The sequence below is a fragment of the Plectropomus leopardus genome, chromosome 22 (genome assembly GCF_008729295.1).
Source record: "Plectropomus leopardus isolate mb chromosome 22, YSFRI_Pleo_2.0, whole genome shotgun sequence".
NCBI lineage: Eukaryota > Metazoa > Chordata > Actinopteri > Perciformes > Serranidae > Plectropomus > Plectropomus leopardus.
In genome coordinates, this window is record NC_056484.1 from 16,537,982 (window position 1) to 16,562,942 (window position 24,961).

Genomic DNA, 24,961 nt, shown 5'->3' on the forward strand with positions numbered 1-24,961 from the left:
ATTAAGGAAACCCCCTGTGTGTGTTCATAATTGTGTCTATTTTCTTTTATTTCGTTGTTGTCTCTCTAATCTCTCCCTACCAGTGTCATTGTTTCCATTGGTACATTTTTGTATTACTACACAATGTACCGTTGTTGTTTTCTTTAAAAAGGACCATCCATTACTCCCTGCTGTTATGTGCTGTTATGTCACTTATAATAGTCGTAGTTGTAATATTTCCTATGGCACCTAAAGGCAGCATTATTTCTACAGGGGTTTGCTGCAACGACAAAAAAATGGCAAAAATCTGCAAAATGCGTTTATGTTGCGTTTATTGCTCAAATTAAAATGTATTCATAAAAACCATTTTTGAAACAATAATGGGCGATTTAGCCATTGCTAATGTTTAAAAAAAACCGTTTCAATCATACAATACCATTCACCCACTCTCTCCACATCCGCCCCTGACGAAAAGCCGTCGATATTGCAGCAGGGCCGTTTCAAGGATTTAAAGACACCGGGGGGGGGGGGGACACCTCCCCTGCTGGTTTTTACAGCCTCTTTTAAAATGTACTTTTGCAGATTAATTATGTTTTGTAATTGATAGTTGTTAGGGAAATTGTAAAAAGGCCCCAGGGATGACAGATTTCTGTTGGTCAGCCAATTGGATTTTGGATCATTGCAGAAAATAACCTCTGTGGTAAACAACCATGTATGATACTAACTCTTTTTGTTCAGATAATCTTCACAAATAAACACAACTTAAAGGCTTTTTGAGGCCTAAATATAGTCACCAGAAGTAAAAAGCTAATGTTAGGCTATAAACTAAATTTCCCTCCGGGGATCAATAAAGTCGTCTAAGTCTAAGTCTAAGTCTAAACGAACTACACTATAGTCCCATGGCTACTGCTACGAGGCTGTAAAGCCATCTTCGGCGCAGTTCAACTTGATGATATACTGTAGTTTTATTTAGCCACTTGTTAGCAACCGTCTTTTTTAAGAATCATAAAAGCTTCAAAGTTTGCAAGTGGGGTATTCACTGACGTATTTTATGTTGTAAAACAAAACATGAAAATCTATTTTGCTTGTGTTAATCACAGACCTTATTTCAGACATCTAACCAAAAACCCATTAAAAAAACCCACTGACTTTGAGATGAGGGAACCAGAGCTGCTGAAATGCTAATTAATTTCCAGGTTTTAGGACTCATTACTGGGGTTCTCTGCTGAGTACAGAGTCCTTTACAAATGCTATTATTAAAAATGTATTAACTAGAGCTGGAAAAATAGTTAAATGTCTGTTAACAGTGGTTGAATGTAACATAGTACAAATATGAATGGAGTGACATATTATTAGATCTGGAGCTTTTTTTTTTAATTATTAGGCCTGTACTTATTTTGTAAAAAAATATACATAGCCTATATATTCAGACCTGAGGCTATTAATAAAACATTCGGGGCTGAAGCCTTGGATGCCCTGTCCCTAAAAATCCCACTGAATTGCAGTTTGTCCAAAAAAAGTGAGGCTGAGAACAGTGTTTTCCATTTGTCTTTAAGTCAGATTCATAAAGAAAATTTGTTCTGCTCATTGAATTGAATTGAATCATTGAAGTCACTTCAATCAGTAAAGTAAAGCATATATCAGAAATCCTTCATGAAATGCAGAGTAAATGTAAAAAAAATTATTTCCGGTATAAGGCACAAAATATTGCAAAAGCAGCATAGTGAACAAAGCAGCTTTAGTAAAATGTGACGTCTTGACTTCTGTTGCAACTAGTAGTCATCGTGGAACGGGTATTCTGGGTGATCAGCCCACCTGTTGAGTCAACAACGATAAATAGTAATTATTCATTTATGACAACAACAGAGCATCACACACACACACTTTGCTCTATACTCACATGAGAAGCTCCACGAAACGAATATTCTTGTTCAGTCCTTCAATCGCCTTCATCTCAGCCTCGGAGAGAGAGAAGTCGAATATCTGCAGTGTTAAAAACAGATCAGTTTCAGCACATTTCATAGTATATTTCCTTTTTTTCAAGATGACCTTTTGCAGGCTCTACCCTGCATGATGAATGATGCCTGTCATAACTGATGCAACACCAGCAAACCTGAAAGTTCTCCTTTATGCGAACAGGGTTGAAGCTTTTCGGGATGACCACCACTCCTCTCTGCACGTTGAACCTCAAGGCCACCTGTGCCGTGGTCTTATTGTACTTTTTAGCAGCTGATGCCAGGAGCTCGTCTTCCAACAGTGGAGGGCACTTTAGGTTGACCCTGTTGAAATGATTGATATTTATTATGACACAGCAAATTGCTTTGTCACAGTTAAATGCCAACTTTTAGTTTAGTAAATTCAGCAAATATCTCCTCATGGTCCACTAGCTTTAGGTTCTGTGTGCGCGCTGAAGAAAATCTGGTGTTCATACACAGCCCAGGCTACCCCATGTACAAAGGCTATGTCATCGCTGTGGCTGCCGCAGGTTCGATTCCACCACCACAGTTTTTGCTGCATGTCATCCCCTTTGACACTACAGCTGTCCTGTCCAATAAAGGCCAAAAAGCCCCCCCCCCAAAAAAATAATCTTAGGAAATATCAACAAGACCCTGTTGAAGACCGTAGGTAGGTGAAGAGGAGTGCATGTGGAGAGCATTAGAGTTAGAGAAAATGAAAAGGCAAAAGCCATCAGGGACACGGGAACAGATTGTCTAAGGTCCAGGTCTGGCCACCTTCTCTCCCATACCAGGATGCATCTCTAGATGTCCCGAGAGGGCTGTACCCCACGATGACAATGTCCTTCTGCCGGCAGTACTCGATCAGCTTTGGCTGAGTGAAATAAGGGTGGCATTCAACCTGTTCAAAAAAAAAAAAAAAAAAAAACCACTAAAAGTGTTGCTGAAGAAAGACTGAATTCTCCCCTGTGAGTCTTGTCTGATGTATTTCGTCAGTATTTGTGTGCCAAGCCAAATCACTGACTTGGGGCATTTTCCTTTTTTTTTTTTTTTTACAGCCGTTTTTATCTCTGAAACATTTTTGTCCGGTGTTTACCTGATTTGACACTGGCTTGTGTTTGAGCCCAGGTTTGTTCAGTATCAACTCCAGCTGCCTCTTGTTGAAGTTGGATACTCCGAGAGACTTTATCAGCCCAGCATCTTTGCAAGCCTCCAAAGCCTGTCCAGAGTATAAAGAGCACAGCGAGAAAGCAGCACGTTAGACTTTGAATAGATCTGCTCTGTAAACACCAAGAGAGGAAACACCTATGAGTCAAGTTCCTGTCTGACCTTCAGCACATATCTACTGTGTGCTGCCGGCACCATTATCTCGCACTGCATGTGTCAGTGACCTATAGGCAGTAAGTCTGGAAGGAATATAGATTTTGCAGACTTTCTGAACGGAAAGGAACAGTTGATTTTCAATCTTCATTCAGGTGGTGTTCTCCATAAATGAGTTACCAAATCAGTAAAACTGCAGGTCAATGTGTCTCACCTCCCAGGTTGCACAGAGGTCTGTCTCATGATAAATGTGTTTCCCATTCTCATCTTTGGGGTAGAATGTGTCTCCCGGCTTCAGAAAACAACAAAATCCAATGAGGGCATTGATTTTGGCATCAACAATCCACAGCTTTGAGTATTGATAAAATCGAACACATAAAAACACTTCAACAAGATTTTTTTTTAATATGACATGAAATACATCTATACCTTGAAGGCTGTGGGCATCTCTACTATATAGAGGTCGACATAATCCAGCTGCAATGTCTTCAAAGTTTTCTCCACCGCAGGTCGAACCAGCTCTGGGGGGTGGAATGTGTTCCACAGCTGCATAATCAGCAGACGAAAAAGTGTTAGTTGTTGCAAAATTTTGCATTCACTTTGTAGCAATGAAGTCGGTCGTCAGGAAAAGTTGAGACCAAAATGTTTTTGACAGAAACAAGTGAACTTTGCAAACCTTTCCACAATAGAAGATGTCCTCTCTCTTCACTGTTCCATCTGCAATTTTCTCCCTGATAGCTTGTCCCACCTCGTGTTCATTGAAATAGACCAAAGCCCCATCGATGTGTCTGTATCCGGTTTCAATGGCCAATTTGACCGATTCATATGCAGTTCCTTTTGGGGTCTATCCAAAAAAACAATCAATCAATCAATCAATCAATCAGGAACCTCACACATACTTCCTTGGTGAAAATTATATTTAAAGAGCATCAAAGTGAGATTGTTTGTGTGACTTGCAGGTTAAGTCAATACTTTAAGCCCTATAAGCAATCTGGTTTAGGGACTTTATTTTTCAGAGTAGGGGTGTCTGCTATGTGACTTCATTTATATATATATATATATATACGACCCTCCCTTCACTATAAATAACCATATTTCACAAAAACTATGACTAAACCATTACCCTATCTGGAGTTACAAATACTCCTCCTTAATGCCCCCTTAGTGACTCAGGGACATGGCATGACCCTCCCTGCACCATAAATAACCATATTTCACAGTTTCTGGCTGTGATAAATGGGGTGATTTCATAGATTTTTTAAAAGGAAACCTTAAAAACCCACTTGAGAGTTTTGGGGTTCAATGAGTATTAAAATACATACAAAATGCAACTATTTCAATTTGAATGTCCCTCTCCTAAGCCAAATTAAAAAAAAAAACAAAAAAAACCCTCCTTAATGCAGGGTTCCCACAGATTTTAACAGACAAAATTACAAAACTTTTTGGTGTTTTTCAACATATCAGACTCAAACTGTATTGAAACATAATTTCAGCTAGTTGGCATGTATGGAGAAAGAGAAGGAACGCAGGGATAATATCGAGATACGTACGTGATGGGTAACAAAACGTTACACATTAACACATGCTGGGTAAGTAACATACACTACATTACGCTGACAGCGACAGAAAACAAATTTGCCTTTATGTTCCATTATGTGAAAGATTATGCCATGGATAATAAACATAACAGAAAATTTCATGATTTTTCCAAAACTTACAATGATTTTCACTAATTTCATGGCTTTTCCAAAATTCTGATGATTTTTTTCAAATTCCATGACATTTCCAGGCCTGGAAAACATGATTGTAATAATCCATGACTTTTCGAAGTTTTCCATGATATTTTTAAAGCCAGTGCTTTAAAAAAATATCTGAAGTGCCTTCTCTATTTTGCACCACCCCTCCCCTCTCATAAATAACAAACAGTCCCTTAATAATATGCCTCACCTGGTGGGGATCCCCATACGTTCCCAGTCCAATCAAAGGTATGCTGTTTCCATCACTCAAAGGGATGGAGTGACTCTCAGCCGTCAGGTCCATGCTCATCATGATGTGAGTTGATAAGGTCAAACTGTCCCAGTGTGTCCTAACTCAAACACCCAGGGAAATGTGTCTAATGGTACAAGTAAACACTGTTATAGAGGTTTGTCCTACTGCTCTTTGACCACAACAGAGGCTCCTCCCAGGCAGAGACAGAGCCCTCCCACATAACTTGGCAAATGCATGTTGTGCCTCAGGAGGCTAAGCATTCATGCACCAATCAGAATCTTGGTTTGATCCCTGAACCCTGCAGATATGTCATAGTCACCTAGGTCAGAGTAAATGAGGGCTGTTACCTAGTGGTGGATGTGGCAGAAAGCCGTACTTGAGTGAAACCACAGATATCTTACCAGAAAATGACTCTAGTCATTTAAAGTTAAAGTCACCTGTTAGAACATTACTTGAGCAAAAGTCTTAAAGTATCTAAAATTTACTGTATTTAAGTGCCAGAAGTATTTTTATGATATTAAATGTACTTAAGTATTGAAAGTATAAGAACAAGTTGCAATGCTGATAATAAAAAAAATAGCAGTCAGAATTTTGCACAGGCTGCATTCTCTCCCATCGAGGTTAAATATTATAACATGTTATCACCTGCTTGGAGGTAGATCAGAATCTTATACCCTGTATGCCTGTTAATGGGTTACCAATTAACCAGTTGGCTATGAATGGACATTTAGTATGCTCAGTTTCTATCAAATAAAAACCGGGACACTCAATTTTCAGTTAATTTTTTAAAATTATTAGTTGATGAGGATGAAAGGGTGTCAGTTTCAACTCCTCAATCTGGGGAGAACCTAACACCAGTGGTGTAATGTAATGAAGTATTATTACTTTGTTATTGTACTTCAGTCTTTTAGGGAGTATATGTACTTTGCTTGAATTTTTATGTTTCTGTGAACTTTCACTTCTATTCCACTACATTTCCCCTTAGCATTTTAGTTACTCAATACAGGAAAGGAAGTTAAGAGTGCACTGACAGACAACTAAAAGACTGGGAGAGGAAGGAGAACTAAAATTTGTTCATCAAATCCCTTTACTAGGGGAAAACACCCTGTTTTTCTTCAAGAGTAATATATGCTCCAACATAACAGAACATAATTTGCAACGCTCAATGACCAAGTCTTGGCTTTTTGCACCTCCTACTTGGGTGAAAGTCTGTTGTTTAGTCTGTTATGTTTTAAGTAAAGCCTCTGCATTGTCTGAAACCCATTTTCAACTTTGTGGAACCTTTATTCTATTTGTAAAAACTCAAAAAAAAGGAGATTTTACTGCATTTTTCACACATAGACAACAAGGTCAAGGTCAAGATAAAAAAAAACCCACTACACTTCAACGGGCCAGACCTGAATGAGAGTGTCCCAGAGAGGCCGACGAGTATTTATGGCACAATTTCAGATTTGTGAAACCTTAATTCTATTTGTAAAAATGTAAGAAAAAAAAAAGGGAGACTTGATGGGGTTTTGTGATCTTGTCCTTTTTTGCATTTTCACGAATAGTATATAAGTTTCACAAATCTGAAACTGAAATTGTAATGTGGCCTACAAAATGAAGCAAAATCTCCCTTTTTTGCAGTTTCACAAACAGAATAAAACTTTCACAAATCTGAAACTGTGTTTTAAAAAATACTTGGCCTCTGTGGGATAATCTAGTCAAGGTTTGACCTGTCTGAGTATAGTGGTTTTAGATCTGGACGTGGTCTAACACGGTCTACGGTGTGAAAAATCAAAAGTAAAAAATCAAAAGTAAAATCTAACTTTTTTGCATTTCCACATGTGAAATAAAAGTTTTACAAATGTTAAAATAAGTTTCAGACAGCGCCGCGGCTTTAATGAATATGTTTAACATGCTATAATAACAGTAAAAAGTGCACAAGGCAGAGACTAGACAATGTAAGTTACTTTTCCTTCACTCCACCCTTAACTGTTGAAAATGTAATTGCGCTTGATGGATTAGCTAATGAGTGGCACCTTGCCAACGATACATTAATAAGTGTGAATAGTGCCTGTAGCGCTTGAGTGGTCGCTCAAACAAGAATAGCGCGACATAAATGTACTAATAACTGACTTACTATTTTAATGTCTTACAGACAACACAACCGTAAAAAAAAGCATTTACAAGATAACAACGACATTTAACAAATCGCATTTTATCTTTGAGGCTCCAGTGTGTAAAATAAGTTACTCACCATTACTTAAAAATGCCGAATAATCGGGTTTCCCTTCGAGAGGACACAGTTCCTCGATCTTCAAGTTCCTCTTTTTGCAAGAAAAATAAATAGGCCACTTTCAATAACGCGATACTCTGAAGTTTGGCCTCAACCGGGCACTGTAGCTGATAGATACCGCAGTGTAGTCTGGGTAATATATTGTATGTGTTTTGGGGGAAGAAAGCACAGATGGTCGCCTCTCCTCCGGACATATATGAGCTTCAGATGAATTTGTATGTAGCGTTATTTTAATTATTAAGTGATTGCGCGTTGTTATATTTCGTCTGTTTCAACAAGAACGCCACAAACGGAGGAGTTAATTATTGATTGGCTGTAGCATATGTGCAGCCACAGTAAGCTACGTTGCTAACGTAGCTTCAAAAACGGGAAACGGCTACACCTAAAACAGTTTAATGAAACAACTTGCAGGACAAAATGCTTTTAATGTTGTAATGCATACTAGTAGTTTTAATATCCCATATTTGGCTTGTTAAGTCAGTAAAATTACAAGCTTTCCTTTGTTTCCAATCGCTGTATTGATTGGTTAAACGATCGGGAAGCAGGAGGTAGGAAAAAATGGATGAAAGTGCCGAAAATGTTGACAATGACGACATTGTCATTATCGTGGAAAACGAGGCAGAAAGTTTGCCAGCCGAGGAAGAGAGGGTGAAACAGCAAGGCACCTTCGGGCTCATGGACACTTGTCCAATCTGCAAGTTGAGCTTCCACAACAGAGAGCCCAAACTTCTCCCGTGTCTCCACTCTTTCTGCAAGAGGTGTCTTCCTGCCCCCTTCAGGAGTGCCGACCCGAGGCGTGACTCGCAAGGTCAAGTCGAAAACAACAAATCATGTGAGGATAGTGACTTGTAGCAACTGTGATACAGCTGGGATTATTGTAACTGTGGCAGACTGTGATAAGAAAAACCTGTTTGTATCCAGCTGGAGCTGAAACAGGTTGGGCCAGCCAGCAGATGTGGCTACTGGCTGGCCCAACCTGCCAACAGTTACTTCATTGTTAGTTTGGATTTTTTTTGAAGTGGGTTTGTACGGAGTTTTTATTCATAGTCAGTATTTTACAATCAGTGGATGTCTGTTGGCACGCCTGCAGTTTGGAGCGATAGGCTGGAGTCTAACATGGAACTTAGTCAGTCCTCTGCTATGGATGGGGGCCAGCAACAAAATGTGTTTTAGTCACCTAAAAAGTCTCAACTTAAAAAAATAAAAATCAATATCAGATTTAGTGTGCACCATACAGCATTTAGAGTATTTTCACTGCCTTACCTTTCCATCACACATCCCCGTCCACTGAGAAAGCGGATTTAGTTCCCCATCAAAGCCTACAGACTCCATTGACGAAGTCAGTTATTTTTGCTGAACACAGGAGCTGCTGGTCTGCTGCTTTTATCAGTTAGTTATACAATATTGTGTTATCATGTGACTTTGTTGAATCTGAGCTATTCGTTTTAAACATCAAAGTCACACAATGAAACAAACAAAATTACTAATTGAGGCAGCGGTAGACCAGCAGCTCTTGTGTTGTTCAGCGATGTTAAATCACTGTTTTTCTCAATGGAGTTTGGTTTTGAAGAGAGCAATATAATAAAGCATTCTACACCTAAACTGATATTGATTTTTATTTTTATTTTTAAATTGATTTTAGGCAAGACCTTTTTAAGATGGCTAAGATACATTTTGTTGCTGACTGAGTACATTACTTAGCCTACATGTCGGACTCTAACCTGCTTCTCCAAACTGGGGGCGTTCTGACTGACATCTACTGTATGTGCTCACCTGTCTATGGATAAGTACCTCATACAACTGCTCTTCAAAAAATCTGAACTATCCCTTTAAGCTTTGCGTCAAGTTTTTAAATGAGCAACCCATATTTGGGGTTTGTTGATGCAGGAGACTCAAAATCTCCAGATCTCGTTCATATTGATATAATTGACAGTAATGTGTATTTTCACACAAACACGCAGTTAAACGCACAATAGTGATTTATTTAAGACCAAAACTGTACTTATTATGTAACAAACACCCTACTCTCAAATCTCTAAGATCATACTATATACACATATATATATATATATATATATATATATATATATTATATATATGCCTCTTGTTACCCAGCTCTGTACGTTTTTTTGAAACAATAAAGTCATGTACCAAGTTGTGAGCTGACACCTTCAACATTGCATCTGGTCTCTCGCTCCAGTGGGTGCTATCCGGTGTCCGGTATGCAGACAGGAATGCTGGGAGATGGACATGTTGGATAATTTCTTTGTCAAGGACTCGGCAGAGGTGCCGAGCAGCACCGTGGAGAAAACCAGCCAGGTTGCTTTCCTATCATGAGCCATTCATCTCACAACAGTTTGTTTCTGTAACACCACTCTCTCTCAAGACTTAAAAAAAATTGCTGTGATTCTTGTCTTCGATAGGTGTGTATGAGCTGCGATGACAACACAGAGGCAACAGGTTACTGCGTGGAGTGTGTGGAGTTTCTGTGTGTGACGTGCATTGAGGCGCACCAACGGGTCAAGTTCACCAGGGATCACACCATACGCCAGAAAGAGGAGATGTCTCCAGGTAGTGTGTTGTGCACAGAAGAAAAATTAACCTAAATCAACTTAAAAGTCGTATGCTGTACCATAGTAATTATGCATGGTACATACTGTAGGCTACTTGATAACACCATTGAATATTTACATAAGACAATCATGCAAACAACCCTGTGGTGCTCCAGGCTGCACAGTGCACTTCCTTAATGCCTTATAGCTCGTTATAGAGAAGAGGATGCATCATAAAAATGCACAGTGCAGTTAGCTGTTAGGTTGTTTAATAATAGAAGAGAGGGTTGGGCTTACTTCTTGGCACCTGTTCAGATGAGAACAGTTGTGACAGTTGTCTTCGTGCTAGATAAGTTTTAAGATGCGTAGATAAACAGTTTTGGTAAGATGTGAGTTGTGATAATAATGGCAAAGCTGTTTTAAGAAGCTGAGCAAACATCTCTTTCAGCACAAGCTGACTTGACATTTATCTGTGCTCTTAATTCCCCCCTCATCTGTATCCCAGAAGCACTCGGTATCTCCACACAGAAGCCCGTGTTTTGTGACATTCACAAGCAAGAGCCGCTGAAGCTGTTTTGTGAGACGTGTGACAGACTCACCTGTCGGGACTGTCAGCTGCTTAAGCACAAGGATCACAAGTAGGCTGATTTTTTTTGTCTATAATTTTGTTCTGTTTATCTTAACCATAAACACAGGTTCTTTATAACAGGCAGTAGTGATGCAGGTTGTTTTAATGTTGTTAATAATTAAGCAGACCTGCACCTGATCTTAAACAAATGGGTTTTCAGTGATGTAATGTTCAATGAGAACAGTTGCATGGTTTGTTGAGGTCATTTAAAAAATATTTTCTTATCAGAAAATAATTCAAAGATATTTCAGTCATGTTATGAAAAAAAACAAGAATACCCAATTGTTAAGGATGGTAATCAAGAGCCACCGCCAGTTTAGAACCAAATCCAAATTGTCTGATCCATCAGTACCACACGCCTTCAAGCTCTCCGTTCCTTTTATTGATGCCGGCATGTTTTTCTGACAGTTGCAAAATGTTTTCAAGGTCTGCTGGACTCTTAGAACAAAAAAAGAGTATTGTCAGAGAGGAAGAAGAGTTGCTGCATTTTACAAAGTAAAGATAACATCAGTGCTGCTTGTCATGTCTGTAAAATGATACTTTTGTTTAAGAGAGGAAACACCAGCAATATGCTGAAACATCTCTTCAGGATTTTCATATATTTGAAACTCTGTGCATGAGCTTCACTGCTTCCCGACGGAGCAGCATGTCAGTTACCGAGCATAAATACCAACACCACAAAGGCAGGCTTAGCACACTATTTTATTTATTCATTTATTTTGACTAAGAAAACCAAAATGAAAACCAATGCTGTGCAATTATTCTCTCATTTCAGCTATTTTAGATTAAGAAAGACGGTGGAACTTTTGCACAGCGTATCCACATCGTGCCGTTTTTACACTGCACGTGTTCAGACAGACAAAGAGAATTGATAGTGGCATTAACATTAATGAAATCCCACGCTAATTAATCATCAGTTTAGGAGGCAGACTAAATTACACAGCTGTTGTAAAGGTAAATGAACACCAGCTTTCAATCATTAATGAACAGGTTAAAAAACTGCTAGCTGTGTCTCGCCTTTTCAGCGAATCTTTTTTTAGAATTACTTGTTGATGATTTCATGTTTATGACATTTTAAATAATTGTATTCTGTGCTGATGTGCTTAGTTTTTAATTTGTTCTACTCTGTTTTAAATGTTATGTTTTATTGTAAAGCAGAAAGATTGTATTTTATTTATTATTATTATTATATTCTTTGTGGTCAGTTACCAGTTTTTGGAGGATGCGTACAGGAACCACAGGCAGTATCTGGAGAACATGACACAGCAGTTGCAAGAGAAAAGAAAGGCGATCGAGGAAGTGTCTGGCTGTATCAGCACTGGGTAAAGTCCTCCTCTGCAGCTGGAACTTTATCAAATATTCTGGGGTTTTTTTCAGATATGAGGATACTTGTTTGCATCATAACATATTTAATTGCATTCAAAATCACCTGTATATTGAAACTGATAATGGGTCAATGTGAGGCATTATATTAAAATTCATTTTCACAGACTCCAACAAGTTGAGGAAAACCGGAAGGCCGTAACAAATGAAATAAAGAAGTCTATCTGCAACTTGATTATGGAGATCAACAGGAAGGGAAAGATTTTGGTCAACCAGCTCGAGGTTTGTTTCATCTGTTTCATTTAACAACCTTTCAAAGGCAATTGTGATAGTCATATATTTTTTCTTTTTAATTTTTAATTCATGATAATTATTCACATTAGAAGGACAGCAGGCAAAAGAAAATAAGAAGCAAAAAGGGAAAATAAATATGAGGTCATGGGATGATCAGAAAATCGAGGCAAATTTGCCTTATGTAGAATAAAATATTGCACAGCACATACCATGATTATGAAAGAGCTGTCTCACTGGCTGAATAACTGCCCCATTTTTGGAGTCGTATGGAGAAAATCATTTTCTCTCGAAGATAACTGTAATAGTATAACAATACTGACAAACAGGCCAGCAGCAGGACAGTTGAAGCAAGTATTTTGTAATGGCCTTTTAAACACGATGCCAGAAAGATCTTAACATTTTATTTATTTGTATTTGACAATTCATGCACACATCTCTTTGTAGGCTCTGACTAAAGACCACGAGCTGGGTTTAAAAAAGCAGCAAGAGGACGTCAACTCTCTGAGCAGGCACCTTGACCACGTCATCAGCTTTACCAAATGGGCCACAGCGAGCCACAGTGGAACGGCTCTGTTATACTGCAAGAGACTGGTGAGCGGCTTAAACAGCAGTTTGACATGTCACATGTACTTTATGTTGTTGCAGCAAATAAATACATGTTTACAGTAGTAATTCAACCAAATCCTACAATACTTAAATAATGATGACGGCTTTGTCTTTTCGTCTTCTAGATCCTTTTCCAGATCCATTACCTGATGAGAGCAAGCTGTAATCCCTCCATCGTCCCTCAGAGTTCTGTTCGCTTTCAGTGTCGCTCTGGTTTCTGGGCCACAAATGTCGACCTTGGTAAGACTATCACTTATTTAGACTGTTACATCATAAGTCAACAGCAACAAATATTTGAGTGCTATCCCATTGTAGAACAACGTGTTTCCCACTGATTTGTAGAAGGCTGATAGCTACAGTTGGTAACTTTTATAAATTTAACTTTTGTCATGTTTGCTGTGTATTTCACTATGTGCACACGGGGTTACATAATGCAGATTCTTTGTGACCCAAACAAGAACGGCACCAAACATCACCCACTGACCAGAGCAAACGTTCTCACTTTACAGCTCATCTGTACATTAAAATATGGTTCTGAAAATGTTTGAGGTGGGATTTTAGACAATACCGTAACAGAATCTTGATTCATATTTGACCTGCGCTGCCTAGTTTGACTTAGTGTGAGGTCTCGAGCCGCGATTGACACGATTGGCACGCTATGTAAGAGACTCCTGGGCTCTGATTGGCTGTTTTTGTTTGCTATGATAACCTTTTTTTTCTGGTGTGTTTGTGACATTGACAGTGAAAAATCAGAAAACAAACACAGATAGGCATACTCCTCTACTGGCAGTGGGAAAGAAGTGGGTGGCATTTTTTTTGCAAGTTTCCCACATTCCCAGTGTGTATGGCTTTTGGGGTATATATCGGCAGAGATGGATTGTAATATTCAAAACTATGTTTTCATCAGTTTATAATCACTTTCACCAAGAATCATTGTGATTATGTTACCTTAGAAATGAGCCATTTATATTTACATTCGGAGCGGAGGGAGGGCCTTTCATTCTGTCATTCAAAACTTTTGTGGAGACGTCATCCGATATTTTTATCTGCATTTGTCAGCTTGTTCTTGAATGTAGTAAACAAGATAGATTTTGAAGTTTTTGCATCTCTGTTTCCCATTGTTTTAATCTCATTTGTCCTTAATAACTACTCTCTTTATCTTGTGTTTTCAGTTTACATAGTCCTCTCCATTATCTTTTTTTTATTCATTTTCACATGTGTATTTACATCTATTTCTATGATATCAGGTTGCCCACAGTCATCTTAACATTAAGAACATTAAGTTTAGGAGAAGCTGAAAACACCTGCATGCATTTTAATGCTGATATAAAGAAAATATAAAGAAAAAAAAGAAAAATCTGCTTAAATAGTTTTAAATTTGTGCTTTGTTTGTAGGCCATTTAAATAAAAGTCAAGGCAAAAAGTTTGAAGTTTGCTTGAAGTTAGGGTTTAAAGGTCCAAACAGAGTCAGACTGTCTGATATCAATAGAGGGATTATTTCAGAGGAAACAGGCACTGTTTGAAAAAAACGTGTTTACTTCATTTTTACTCTGGGACAGACAGGAGCTGTGTAACCTGAGTTTACCTTTGGCAGGAATACTGTGTTTTTGACCGTTAGCAAATAGTCACAAAGTTCCTGTTATTCACCTTAAACATTAACCAAAATCTGTGAACTTTTCCATGGACGACAGACCACATACATGTTTGTCATTTCTAAATATAAGAGCAGAAAATGTTAAATAAATCTAGATTTAAAAAAAAAAGTTATACATAATGAAGATCGGCTTATCTTTTTTCACTCGATATGCACAAAATGCTGTTTCATCTGGACTTCGAGGCGAACTCCACCAATTTACACATTAAAGTCTGTGTTAAGTCTATTTTGGTTATGTTGGTTGGGATTGTTGCATTGTGGGAAATGTAGGCACACAGATATGACATGGAAAAAGAATGTGGAATCAAGGCTTGAAATCATAATAAAGTTTTTGATTGTTTGCTTATTTTCTCCAGGTTCTCTGGTTGTTGAAAGGGGCCCGGGAAGGCAGCCTATCACCAACCACCAGGCAGGTCCCAGAGCGGAGGCCCCCAGTGGAGCGCTCTCGGCCTCAGCTCAGCAGCGGCAGAGCACGCTGGCTCAGCTCCAGATGCAGGTAAGATATTCATCACACTAGCAGTTTTGGTTCCGTAACAAGGAAATTTGTTTTGACGCAGAGAAGCACGAAAACACAAAAACACAAAGCCACTGTTCTTTTCAAGTTTTATTACATTTTTTGCTCACCATGTTAACCATACTAAATACTGTGTGTTTATTTTCCATTTATTTCATTGATAGACATCTGTTATTCCTCTGTCCAAGGTGGACAAGCTCTCCCAACAGCCCCACAGGCAGCCCCCGCCTAACCACTGGTCCTGGTACCAAAATGTCAGGCTCCCGGGACCCCCCGGCCCCCCCCCCCCCCCCAGACCCATCCACGGAGGGTCCTCCCCCTCCCAAGGCCCCCCCAGCATGGGACAGCCGGGACGCAGATACGGAAGCTCCCACTCCAACCCCAGAAGCCCGACATCATCCATGCTTCACAACACAGCATTCCCACCTGCTCAGGTGAGTTAGTGCAGGTAGTCCTGGATGTTCTGAATGCCAGACGTGGGCTAGGCTCTTCATGTGGAAAGTAGACGTTGCTTATCAAAGTGTCAAATACCAGAAAGGCTGCCCGCCTTCAGACAAATGATGGCTTTCCGTTTTCCTCAGAGCCTAGTAACTACTAAAGTTTCGACAGTTACTTCATTTGTTTCTCCGTCTCCTCTACTGGGGACCATAACAGCAAAGAACCTACACTGATACAGTAACCGAGGGTTATGAGTTCCACCTGTACTTGATGTAATAAAATGATCACGTGGAGGCTGTTGTCTGAACCAAGACAACTTTATTGCTTCCTACATTATCAAAGGCAGTGTAGTGAACCCCAGGCCAGACAAAAGTAAAGCGTACTGGTTTTTAAAAGGGTCTTTATTTTGTTTAGCCGTCACTGTATATGTAATATATATAATAAATTACATTGCTTTTTACATACATGTATATGAAACAAGCAAGTCAGTATCGCAGCGATGTAACAATGTCAAAGTGTGCTGCAGTTTAAGCACCACTACTGCCACAGTGACACAGTGACAGTGTGATGCTGGACACATTTTCCCCATAAATCCAATATGCTAATGTTGTCAGCACAAGCCTGTGGCATTTTACATGGTCTAAACTAGCCTACTTACAAGGTTCACCAGCAAAATAATAGTCATACTGGACATATATTCCCCCAAAATGCAACATGCTAGTGACTATATTTGGTTTTTAATACACATCATCAGTAACAAAGTAATCACCATATTCGTGCTTGCAAAAAGAGAAAAATTAAACTAAAACAAGTAAATAATAATTGAAAAAAACTACAAAAGACAATAATAACCACAAGACTATAAGATAGATAACACTAACATAACAAAGATACATTTTGCACTGATTTAAGATAAATACATTAACAACAGGTTAACCAAGCACGTGATAAAAGACTGTCATACTTTGAAGAATCTGTCGTTAGACTTTTGAATAGCAGATCTCTAAGTGTAAGAACCTCAAAATATCCTTGATCCAATGTTTAAATAATGAGAGGAGGTTCCCATCCATTTTAACAGAATTAATATTTACAAACTTGCCTTTTTAAAACCTGAACCATTCTTTTTCTTATCCTACATCTAGTCTCTGAGAGAACTGATCCAAACCTCCAACTTCCCTCCTAAACCCATGGATTTGTTGCAGGGTACGTCACGTTACCCACAGCCTCTGTCTGCCGGAGCTGCTGCACAGACGTCACTTCATCAGGTCGGTAGGAGAGAGAAAGGAAAGAGACCTACAAGGTCTCCAGTCTCGCATGACTCCATAGAGATAAAGTGCTATTTGGGCTTATTCTGTGTAACTTGTATGAAGCAGTTAATTACACCTTCTGTTTTGTTTTTTGTTCCCTAAAGCGGGGCCTGACGGAGTCCTCTTACCTGAAGAGGAGTGAGGCTGGTGCGTCTGTCCCCTCCATCACCATCTCTATTCCCAAACCCACCTTTGCTCCAAGTCTAGCCTCAGCAACTACAGACAAAACAAGCACAGTTAATCACATAGCAGGTCAGTATCTCTGCTCTGATATGCCCTAAAGGACCTACCCTGTGTAAGAACTAGTGTTAGATAAAGTTCTTCATCATGACTTGTAAACGATAAAAATGATCTTTTTTTCTCTTTTTTTCCAAGTTCAAGCAAGGCAGAACTCACCGATGGCCAAACCATCTTCTTCAGACAGAAGCACAGGGTAAGAAAAGACAAAATCTGTCTTCCCATGGTTATTTTTCCTGATTGTTTAAATATTTAGCCTCTGTTTTGTCTCTGGACAAATTCTTGCAAACTGATACCGACTCTTCTCCCTATTTTCGTCCGGCACTTTCAGTTTCATTTCTCCCCTCCGGTCCGACCATCTTGTTGGCGTATGTCGTCAGTGGAGACCCTTTTGCGGTCCACTGCATTCAGTCCAAGCCCCACACAACTGTCTCAATGCTGATAAGTGCCACTCTATCATAGAAATGTCGTGCTTCAGCAGAAGGAGCAATGGTGTTGAAAAAACATTGCTTAATGAGCCTTAATCGCATCTCATCCACTTTTTTCTCCCACGAGCGGACATTAGACAGAAGAAAGCTTGGAAGAGAAACAGCTCTCAGTCCAAGTCAGGTCAGCCTTGCCCTGATACCGGCCTTCCTCCCACTCCTCACCTGGTGCCTTCAGTCTCGTTTCTCCCCTCTGGTCTGACTCGCCGTTTGGCACAGGCCACCGGTAGAGATCCTCTCGCGGTCTGCTACATTCAGACCAAACCCTACACAACTGCTCCGGGTGTTGATAAGTGCCACTCTATCGTAGAAAAGTCCTGCTTCAGCAGAAGGGGCCATGGTATCAAAATAATAGACAAATATAACAAAAAAGTAGCAAGGATGTGCGGAGTTACCAGCTGCTGCATCTACATGTGCTTCCGTCGTCTTAACAACACTGACTTTTAACATGAAACTGCTTTGTTCAGTGTTTTTAGTGTGTACTGGGCTAGCGGCCTGTCTGCGGTGAGCTGAATAGCGCAGGAGAAAAACTGATTTCTAAGTTGAAATGGCTTCATTCATCATTGTTTTCAATAATTTTAATCCCCTAGTCTGTTTGTTTTGGAAAGTTAGAGACTTGTGCTGATAATTGAGCTCCGGGGTTATTAATCTCTTGAACAATGAACACTGAAGGAATTGTAACTGGAAGAAGATACAACTGGTTGCAATTGGTAAACTTTACCACTAGATGTCACTAAAGTCTACACACTGCTCCTTTAAATAACACTGATATTCCAAACCAGTAAGTGTAAGTGAGGCCAGAGTCTTTTTCCTTTTTTTAACGATATCATGGTCTTAATTATTCCTTCTCCTCTCTTTGGCAATCTTTTTGTTAAAGGACGGCTTCCTGGAGGCAAAATTCTGAGCCTCCATCCGCCCCCTCAGCTAAGAGGCGAAGACGGTCGTCCCCGGGGCCCGTCATCGTCATCAAGGACGAACCAGAGGATGAGGACGAAGTTCGATTTGTAAGAGAAACACTGTGGTTACATAAATCCAAAATGTCTTTTTAAACTTATTTTCAAAATGTTGCATGAAGTGAAATACTCATATTCCCACTGTCTGGGTTTTGTTTTTCATTGTCTCTCAGTCATTGTATCAAACTGCACATATTTTCCTTTGCATCCAGGTGCAGTCCAGCCTGCCGGACAGCAGCACCGGGGCTCACTCGAAGCCTCGGCAGCAGCAAAAGGTGTCTGTTCCAGTCCCCGTCCCTGGACCAGAGTCTGGGAAAGAGCAGTGTCCGCAGCCCGCAGCACAGCCAGAGTCTGAGAAGAGAGCGGAGCCAGAGGAGGATCCAAATGAGGACTGGTGCGCCGTCTGTCAGAACGGAGGGGAGCTGCTCTGCTGCGACAAGTGTCCCAAAGTTTTTCATCTGGCCTGCCACATTCCTGCTCTCAATGAGTCCCCTAGGTGAGAGACATGTTGTCTCTCACTGCTATTGTTGCAAAATGAGATGATCACAGTGCATTAATAAATTTAGAGCTATTATTGCTGCTGTTAAGACTGTGTATATTTTATGTTTTTTTACATTTGATATATTTATGTGTTTTACATACCAACCATAGAGTATGGCCTAATCCAATACAAAATGTTTCATAGTTATCAATAAGCCAGTTCTGTTGACCAAAAATAGGGATTATATGGTGAGCACTTGGGTTCACTCTTACTTTGCCTTAAACTTTTTTATCCTTAGCTTGAAAGCATAACCTTTGGCTTTATTGCTAATGATATCCATGTCTTGTCTACTCTAAGAAGTGTGTTCAGTCTTGAAAAAAAAGTTCTAAAAAGTGTTTAGATTTCTTGCTTCCAGTTTATTATGGAGGTCTTTATTGTTTTATGATAGTATAAAGAAAATTAATCGGATGATATTTTAATGCAGCTTTGATATGAGTTTGTGATATAGAAAGTTTTATTGTGGAGGGGTGACATATATGAAACTCATGGCAAACAAAATAAGAAAAAAATTTACCCCCAAAAAAGTTTATGGGAATGTTAATGAAATTGTACTGCAATTCTTGTATTTCTTGTTATCAAACAACAGTACAACATCAATTTATGATGTGTCAGAAATGTTGGACATATATATATACACATATATGATAATATGACAGTATGCAGTCTGTACTAATTTAACACTGCCATTAAAGAAGCTGTAAACAACATTCAATGCCTTAATATAGCTGCAAACAATTATTTGTATGGTAAAGATATATTGGGGTAATGGCATCTGGAGCAGAGAAGCACTCTTAACAATCTTAGCGGCTAGCCACCTCCATGTTTAGAGCCATTTACAGACAATCCCAGCCCCAACTTTTTTTTTTAATGTGAAATTGTTCTTACCTCCACTTTCAGAAATGTACACTGATGATTAAATGACATGTTCTCAATCATAATTTTGATGACTAACTTTGGCAAGGGACAGTCATTATACATTTAATCATATTCAGCAATAGCTGGCCAAGCCATGCATCTGTCCTAACAGCCTCCCCTCTACTTCTGTCTCTGCAGTGGGGAGTGGTTCTGTTCGCTCTGCCGAGACCTGGCGTCCCCTGAGATGGAGTACGACTGTGACAGCAAGGATGGTCCCGTCTCTGAAGGATGTCCACCTGTTGAAAGAAGGGTATGCTCACTCGGGTGTTATTTATGTTTCTGAGCATGATGTTCACTAATATTTACGTCTTGCTGTTGTTTTTTGTAGTCATGGGGCCTCATTAACTAATATCTTGCTATGTTTTCTCTTAAATTTGTTCTTAAAAAGTGTCTTAAGAAAATTCTCCGCGAGATTTATGACATATTTTTAATCGCAGAATTGATTGCACCTGTGTTCCTATAATGATAATTCCCCTTGTCATTGTAAATGGAAAGCATGGCCATTTGAGCATAACTAGCACAGGTAAAGGCCCACTAGTCAATTTATAAGGGCATGACACTGCAAGGCTATGTGCACACAAAAACTGAAAAGAAACGTTGAGAGGATTAAATCAAGAATAATGACGTCTAATGCTTCCTTTTTTTTTAACATGCAGAAGTGTGAGAGGCTGCTCCTTCGTCTCTTCTGCAATGACTTCAGTACTGACTTTCAGCAGCCTGCTACTCCATCAGTAAGTTACTCTATTAAGTATTTTGTCAATAAAGAAAAAGCTGTGCTGTTTCTTGCAATGCTTTTTGGTAATCATTTTAATAAAATATCACAATAGCATGCACATCCAGACAACAAAAACGTATTATTCTCCTATAAATAGTGAATTCAAAGTCAACCACTTTGCATCATATCTCTGTCTAATTGTAAGCTGCATTCCACGCCAAGAGTCTTAAGGCCTTTTTACACCTGAAAGTTTGAACTAAGGTTAAAAGTTTTGTTACATTGTTTACATGTTATTTTTAGTTTCATGTTGCAATTATACAAGCACACAAAATAACTATACATGACACCCCTAAATCCTGTCATCATCCCCTATGTGGGTTGCGTCTACACATACTTGACATTGATTTGTTTGTGATAGGGAACTCCCGTCCTCTCGTGTCCCCTCCATCTCTCATGCTCTCAGAAAATAATTGAAAAGTTACCACGTTTTTCTCAGCTGACCGCAAAGTCTTTGAACAAAATTTTGGTCTCCCTCTTTCCTCACGTGCTATTTATTTATTATTTTGTTTTGTTGCGTCGTGTTTGCCAACACCTGTCCGCTCTGAAGGCATCCACTATCACTGCTCTCGTTCACTCACTACGATTAGAGTCGTTCCTTAAAGTAGCTAGCTACACTCCTCGTCTTACATGACAATAGCCCACCAGAACTTCGGAAATTGTTCCGAAAGTCCAAACCATCCAAAAAAAATGTTTTCACACTAGCAAAAATGGACCATGGTTCAGTTTGATTCAGACCGAGATCACCTCTTTTTGTTGGATCAACGTTTTGCTGCTGTAATTTTGGTTTGGATCAAAATAAAAATTCCAAAAGTCTGGACCAAAGGAGGTAGTTGGGAAAGGGCCTTAAAGCTGGCCCCATGTATTTTGACCAGAGTCCACTCCATAGAGAAAATTTGGTGAATTGAGTTGGCCCTCTGCCAAGTGAAGGAATGCAGCTTTTGCTTTTGAGACCAGCCCACAAAGAGCGTCCCTGCTGAAAAGACAAGTCTAAAGAGGAGTCGTCAATAAGTTGGAGACGGTCCTAATGTCAAACATGTCTCTTACAGTGAGAGGTGTTTGCCTCCAGAATCTAACCACACTTTTTCCCATGTAGGAGACAAGAAAGTACAAAGAGCTGATCAAGACCCCGATGGATTTGTCAATAGTCAAGAAGAAGCTGGAGTCAAAGTCGAAGGAGGGTGAATATTATAGCAGTCCGGAGGAGTTTGTTGCAGACATCCGGCTCATATTCTCCAACTGTTCGAAGTACTACAAGGTAAACATCAGTTTATATGAAATATCTCGTTTGGCAAATTAAACAGTTTTCTTCCAAATCGTGGTAATATAGTAATGTCTAATGCCAGTACATACTTTTTAAGATAAATGAATGGAGACTGGCATACTTAGTATGTCGAGTTAATAGCGGTAAAACAAGGTGCTCTGTGGAAGGATAAATGTTTGAAAAAAAAACTGTGCCAAAAGGAACCAGCTTTCCACCAGTGGTGGAGCGGTCATAGGCACTCTTGTGTCGGAAAGAAATCAAAATTAAGTAGGAAAGAGTTGGAAAGTAGGAAAGAACACAAACATGTTTCAGCACAATGGGCTACTTAGTCCGCTGTGCTGAAACAGTGGTTTCTACTTTCCCACTCTTTCCTTCTTCCTTTTTTTTCTCTCTGATACAAGAGTGCCTGTGACCGCTCCACCACTGGTGGAAAGCTGGTTCCTTTTGGCTCCGTTTTTTTTTCATATGTACTTTTTAATTCTTCTTCTTTGTGTCATTTTACAGGCGACCTCAGAGGTGGGTAGTGCAGGCTTGTACTTGGAGGACTACTTTGAGGAACAGTTGAAACTAGTCTACCCAAATAGGGTCTTCCCCGGAGGGAGGGAAGAACAGATGATCCCTCCTTTGGAGGACGAGATCGATGAGGAGGAAGAGATTATGGAGGAAGGCATGGCTCCCATCGAAGACGATAAACCGCAAAGTCCTGCAGGAGAAGGAATCCCCCCTGTGGAGGAGGACTTGCCTCCTCTGGAAGAAGCGACAGCCTCAGAGGAGGAAAGAAAGTCAGAGATGAAGGCGATCGATGCGAGTGAAAATGGGACAGATGAAAAGGTAGCAGCTACAGAGGAAAACGTGCCTCCTGCAGAGGAGGCAAAGCAGGGTGAGGAGGCCTCTGTGAAGGAGGCAGAGAGCTCTCCAGCTGCTGGTAGCAAAACAAGAGAAGAAGTAGCTCCCAGCTCCCCAAAAGAGGAGAGCCTTAAGCTCCCTACAGACTCGACTGTGGATCCGCCTGAAGCCCAGGAAAAAGGCTCGGCTCCTGCAGACACAGCCAAAGAGAAAGAGGGATAGAAAACAAAAAGATACTGTCGAAGAGATGGATGATATCAGTCTTCCACAGAAGTGGCCCCAGTGGGGACCAACATTTGCTGCAATGAGACAATTTTTTCTAACATGTTATATTTGCAATAGGAAAAAATGATCTGCTCTACTAAACAGATGTATTTAGTAGCAGTCCTGCTGTAGATGCACAATGAAGGGAGTAAATAAGCTTTTTGTGTGTTTTTGCTGGACAGAGGTTACAATTTTACTGTAACATGAAATGTTATTTTCCGTGACGACAACACTGAAAAGCACACAAACGATATTTTATGTCGATAGGATCATGTGTAAGTTATCAAAATAAGAAAAAAAAAAAAATAGATTAATGCATGCAATAGTGTTTTAATATAGGTAGTAATGCCTCCATTTTTGTGTTTATAGACTTAAGCTTTATTGCAATAGTATAATTTTTTATTGTATTAATGCTGTGTATGCAACATATAAGGCTGCTGTATGTAAAATGGCAAAAATAGTAATGCTTGGCTGTTAGAGAACAAAATGAGCTGCCACTGGTGTGGTTTCATTTCTGTGTTGCCAGTTTGTGGCCTCTTATCCTTCAAATCCCAACAATGCTTTATCATACAGCAGCCTTGTTGGTTTCTATCAGGAGAACAGTTCCTCCAACTTTACTTTTATCACTCGTAGATAACTCGGAGACATGATTATCACTTTCTCATCATCAGCCTCTGACAACAATGCGTTCTCCAAATTGTGTCCTTGCCCTTCTGCAGCATGATTAATTTGACTAAAGATTAGGCCTGAGCCTTTTTGTTTCACAAGAGTAAAAAATCTCATTGCTGACAGAGACTTTAGTTCACTAAACCTTCCTGTATGACCATTTATTCATTTAAAGAGAGAAGTGTGGGTCAAAAGCTACAAACTTCAATTTCAATATTGATAATTTTGTACAATATCATTGCTTTTATTATTTATTGAGGATATACAGGACCTGTAAATGAACTCTACAAACAATGTCAAGAATTAAAAAATACCTGAATTTACAATATTTGTAATAAACAGGGTTAGATGTAGATCTGACTTATGCTTTGCTCCCGATATTGTCATCTGTATTTTTTTTTTTCTTCTTGAGATTTCGTAAGATGCTGAACACTGAAAAAATTAAGTGGTTCTCAAACTGAGGTCTGAACCCCTATTAGGGACTGCAAGATTTCTTTGAGGTGGTGTAAACGGACACTTTCCAAGTAGTAATGCTGGCGCCACTGTCGCAAAAACAGCTGTATTGCTGCTATTGTGTTGAGGTGATGTGCCAGGACCATGGGAACAGTGCCAATGAAAAGTCAATTTGGGTGCTTTGTCTTGGTAGATACACAGATTCCCTTGTTTAACATCATGGGGGCGGTGGTTGACATTACGACCCCATTGGTGAAATAAAGAGGTCAGGGTGGTGGATGGGTCAAACAAACACATGACTTTCACACAGGAGACAACTTGACTTCTTTTATCTTCATCTACTTGCCTTTCTCATATAGTTACATCACATTATGTACTTACATTACTTCACAAAGCACATATGTCCCGAATGTAACAAACTTTTTTTCCTAAAGCTAACAAAGTAGTTTATCCAACCACTACCACCTATGGCAGTGTTAAGAGATTGTGGTAATTTCATGTATTTCTGTGAAATCACGTTGGTTCACCATTTCCACTACTGGGGATAATAACTGCAAAGACACAAAAAGACACACAAGATACTCTTAGATTAGATTTTTTGTAATTGTTTTTTTTTGTTTGCGCAATGGTTGACACACTTCCTTCGTGCTGTAAGTCAAGCCTCTGTTTTCCTGCATGATTGTACCCGGTGGCACAGTGAAAGCAAAGCTCACAGGGAACCAAACTAA

The 24,961-nt window shown here is 39.5% G+C and overlaps 2 protein-coding genes across 5 annotated transcripts; one reads left to right on the forward strand and one right to left on the reverse strand.

Annotated features, from left to right (window-relative positions):
• Positions 1-1,509: 1,509 nt before the first annotated feature.
• Positions 1,510-7,573, reverse strand: LOC121961182 (aldo-keto reductase family 1 member D1-like). Its single transcript, XM_042511064.1, has 10 exons — positions 7,483-7,573; positions 5,202-5,367; positions 3,931-4,098; positions 3,684-3,800; positions 3,469-3,546; positions 3,031-3,153; positions 2,726-2,835; positions 2,093-2,258; positions 1,880-1,962; positions 1,510-1,794 (listed from the first exon to the last, which is right to left on the reverse strand). The coding sequence occupies exons 2-10, from the start codon at positions 5,301-5,303 to the stop codon at positions 1,752-1,754; spliced, it is 990 nt and encodes a 329-aa protein (XP_042366998.1). The 5' UTR covers positions 5,304-5,367; positions 7,483-7,573; the 3' UTR covers positions 1,510-1,751.
• A 67-nt stretch (positions 7,574-7,640) lies between these two features.
• On the forward strand, positions 7,641-24,158 carry trim24 (tripartite motif containing 24). Of its 4 annotated transcripts, none has more exons than XM_042511059.1 (19): positions 7,641-8,353; positions 9,722-9,840; positions 9,945-10,092; positions 10,579-10,711; positions 11,907-12,023; positions 12,192-12,306; positions 12,763-12,909; positions 13,050-13,164; positions 14,935-15,074; positions 15,257-15,526; positions 16,673-16,795; positions 16,942-17,089; positions 17,213-17,270; positions 18,437-18,563; positions 18,725-19,008; positions 20,107-20,218; positions 20,625-20,699; positions 21,837-21,998; positions 22,509-24,158. In XM_042511059.1, exons 1-19 carry the CDS (start codon positions 8,080-8,082, stop codon positions 23,070-23,072), a joined length of 3,231 nt encoding a protein of 1,076 aa, XP_042366993.1. In that variant the 5' UTR covers positions 7,641-8,079; the 3' UTR covers positions 23,073-24,158. The 4 variants fall into 4 exon arrangements, with proteins under 4 accessions (XP_042366993.1, XP_042366996.1, XP_042366994.1 ...); XM_042511062.1 differs by having other exon boundaries at positions 15,281-15,526; XM_042511060.1 differs by having other exon boundaries at positions 10,582-10,711.
• Positions 24,159-24,961: the final 803 nt, after the last annotated feature.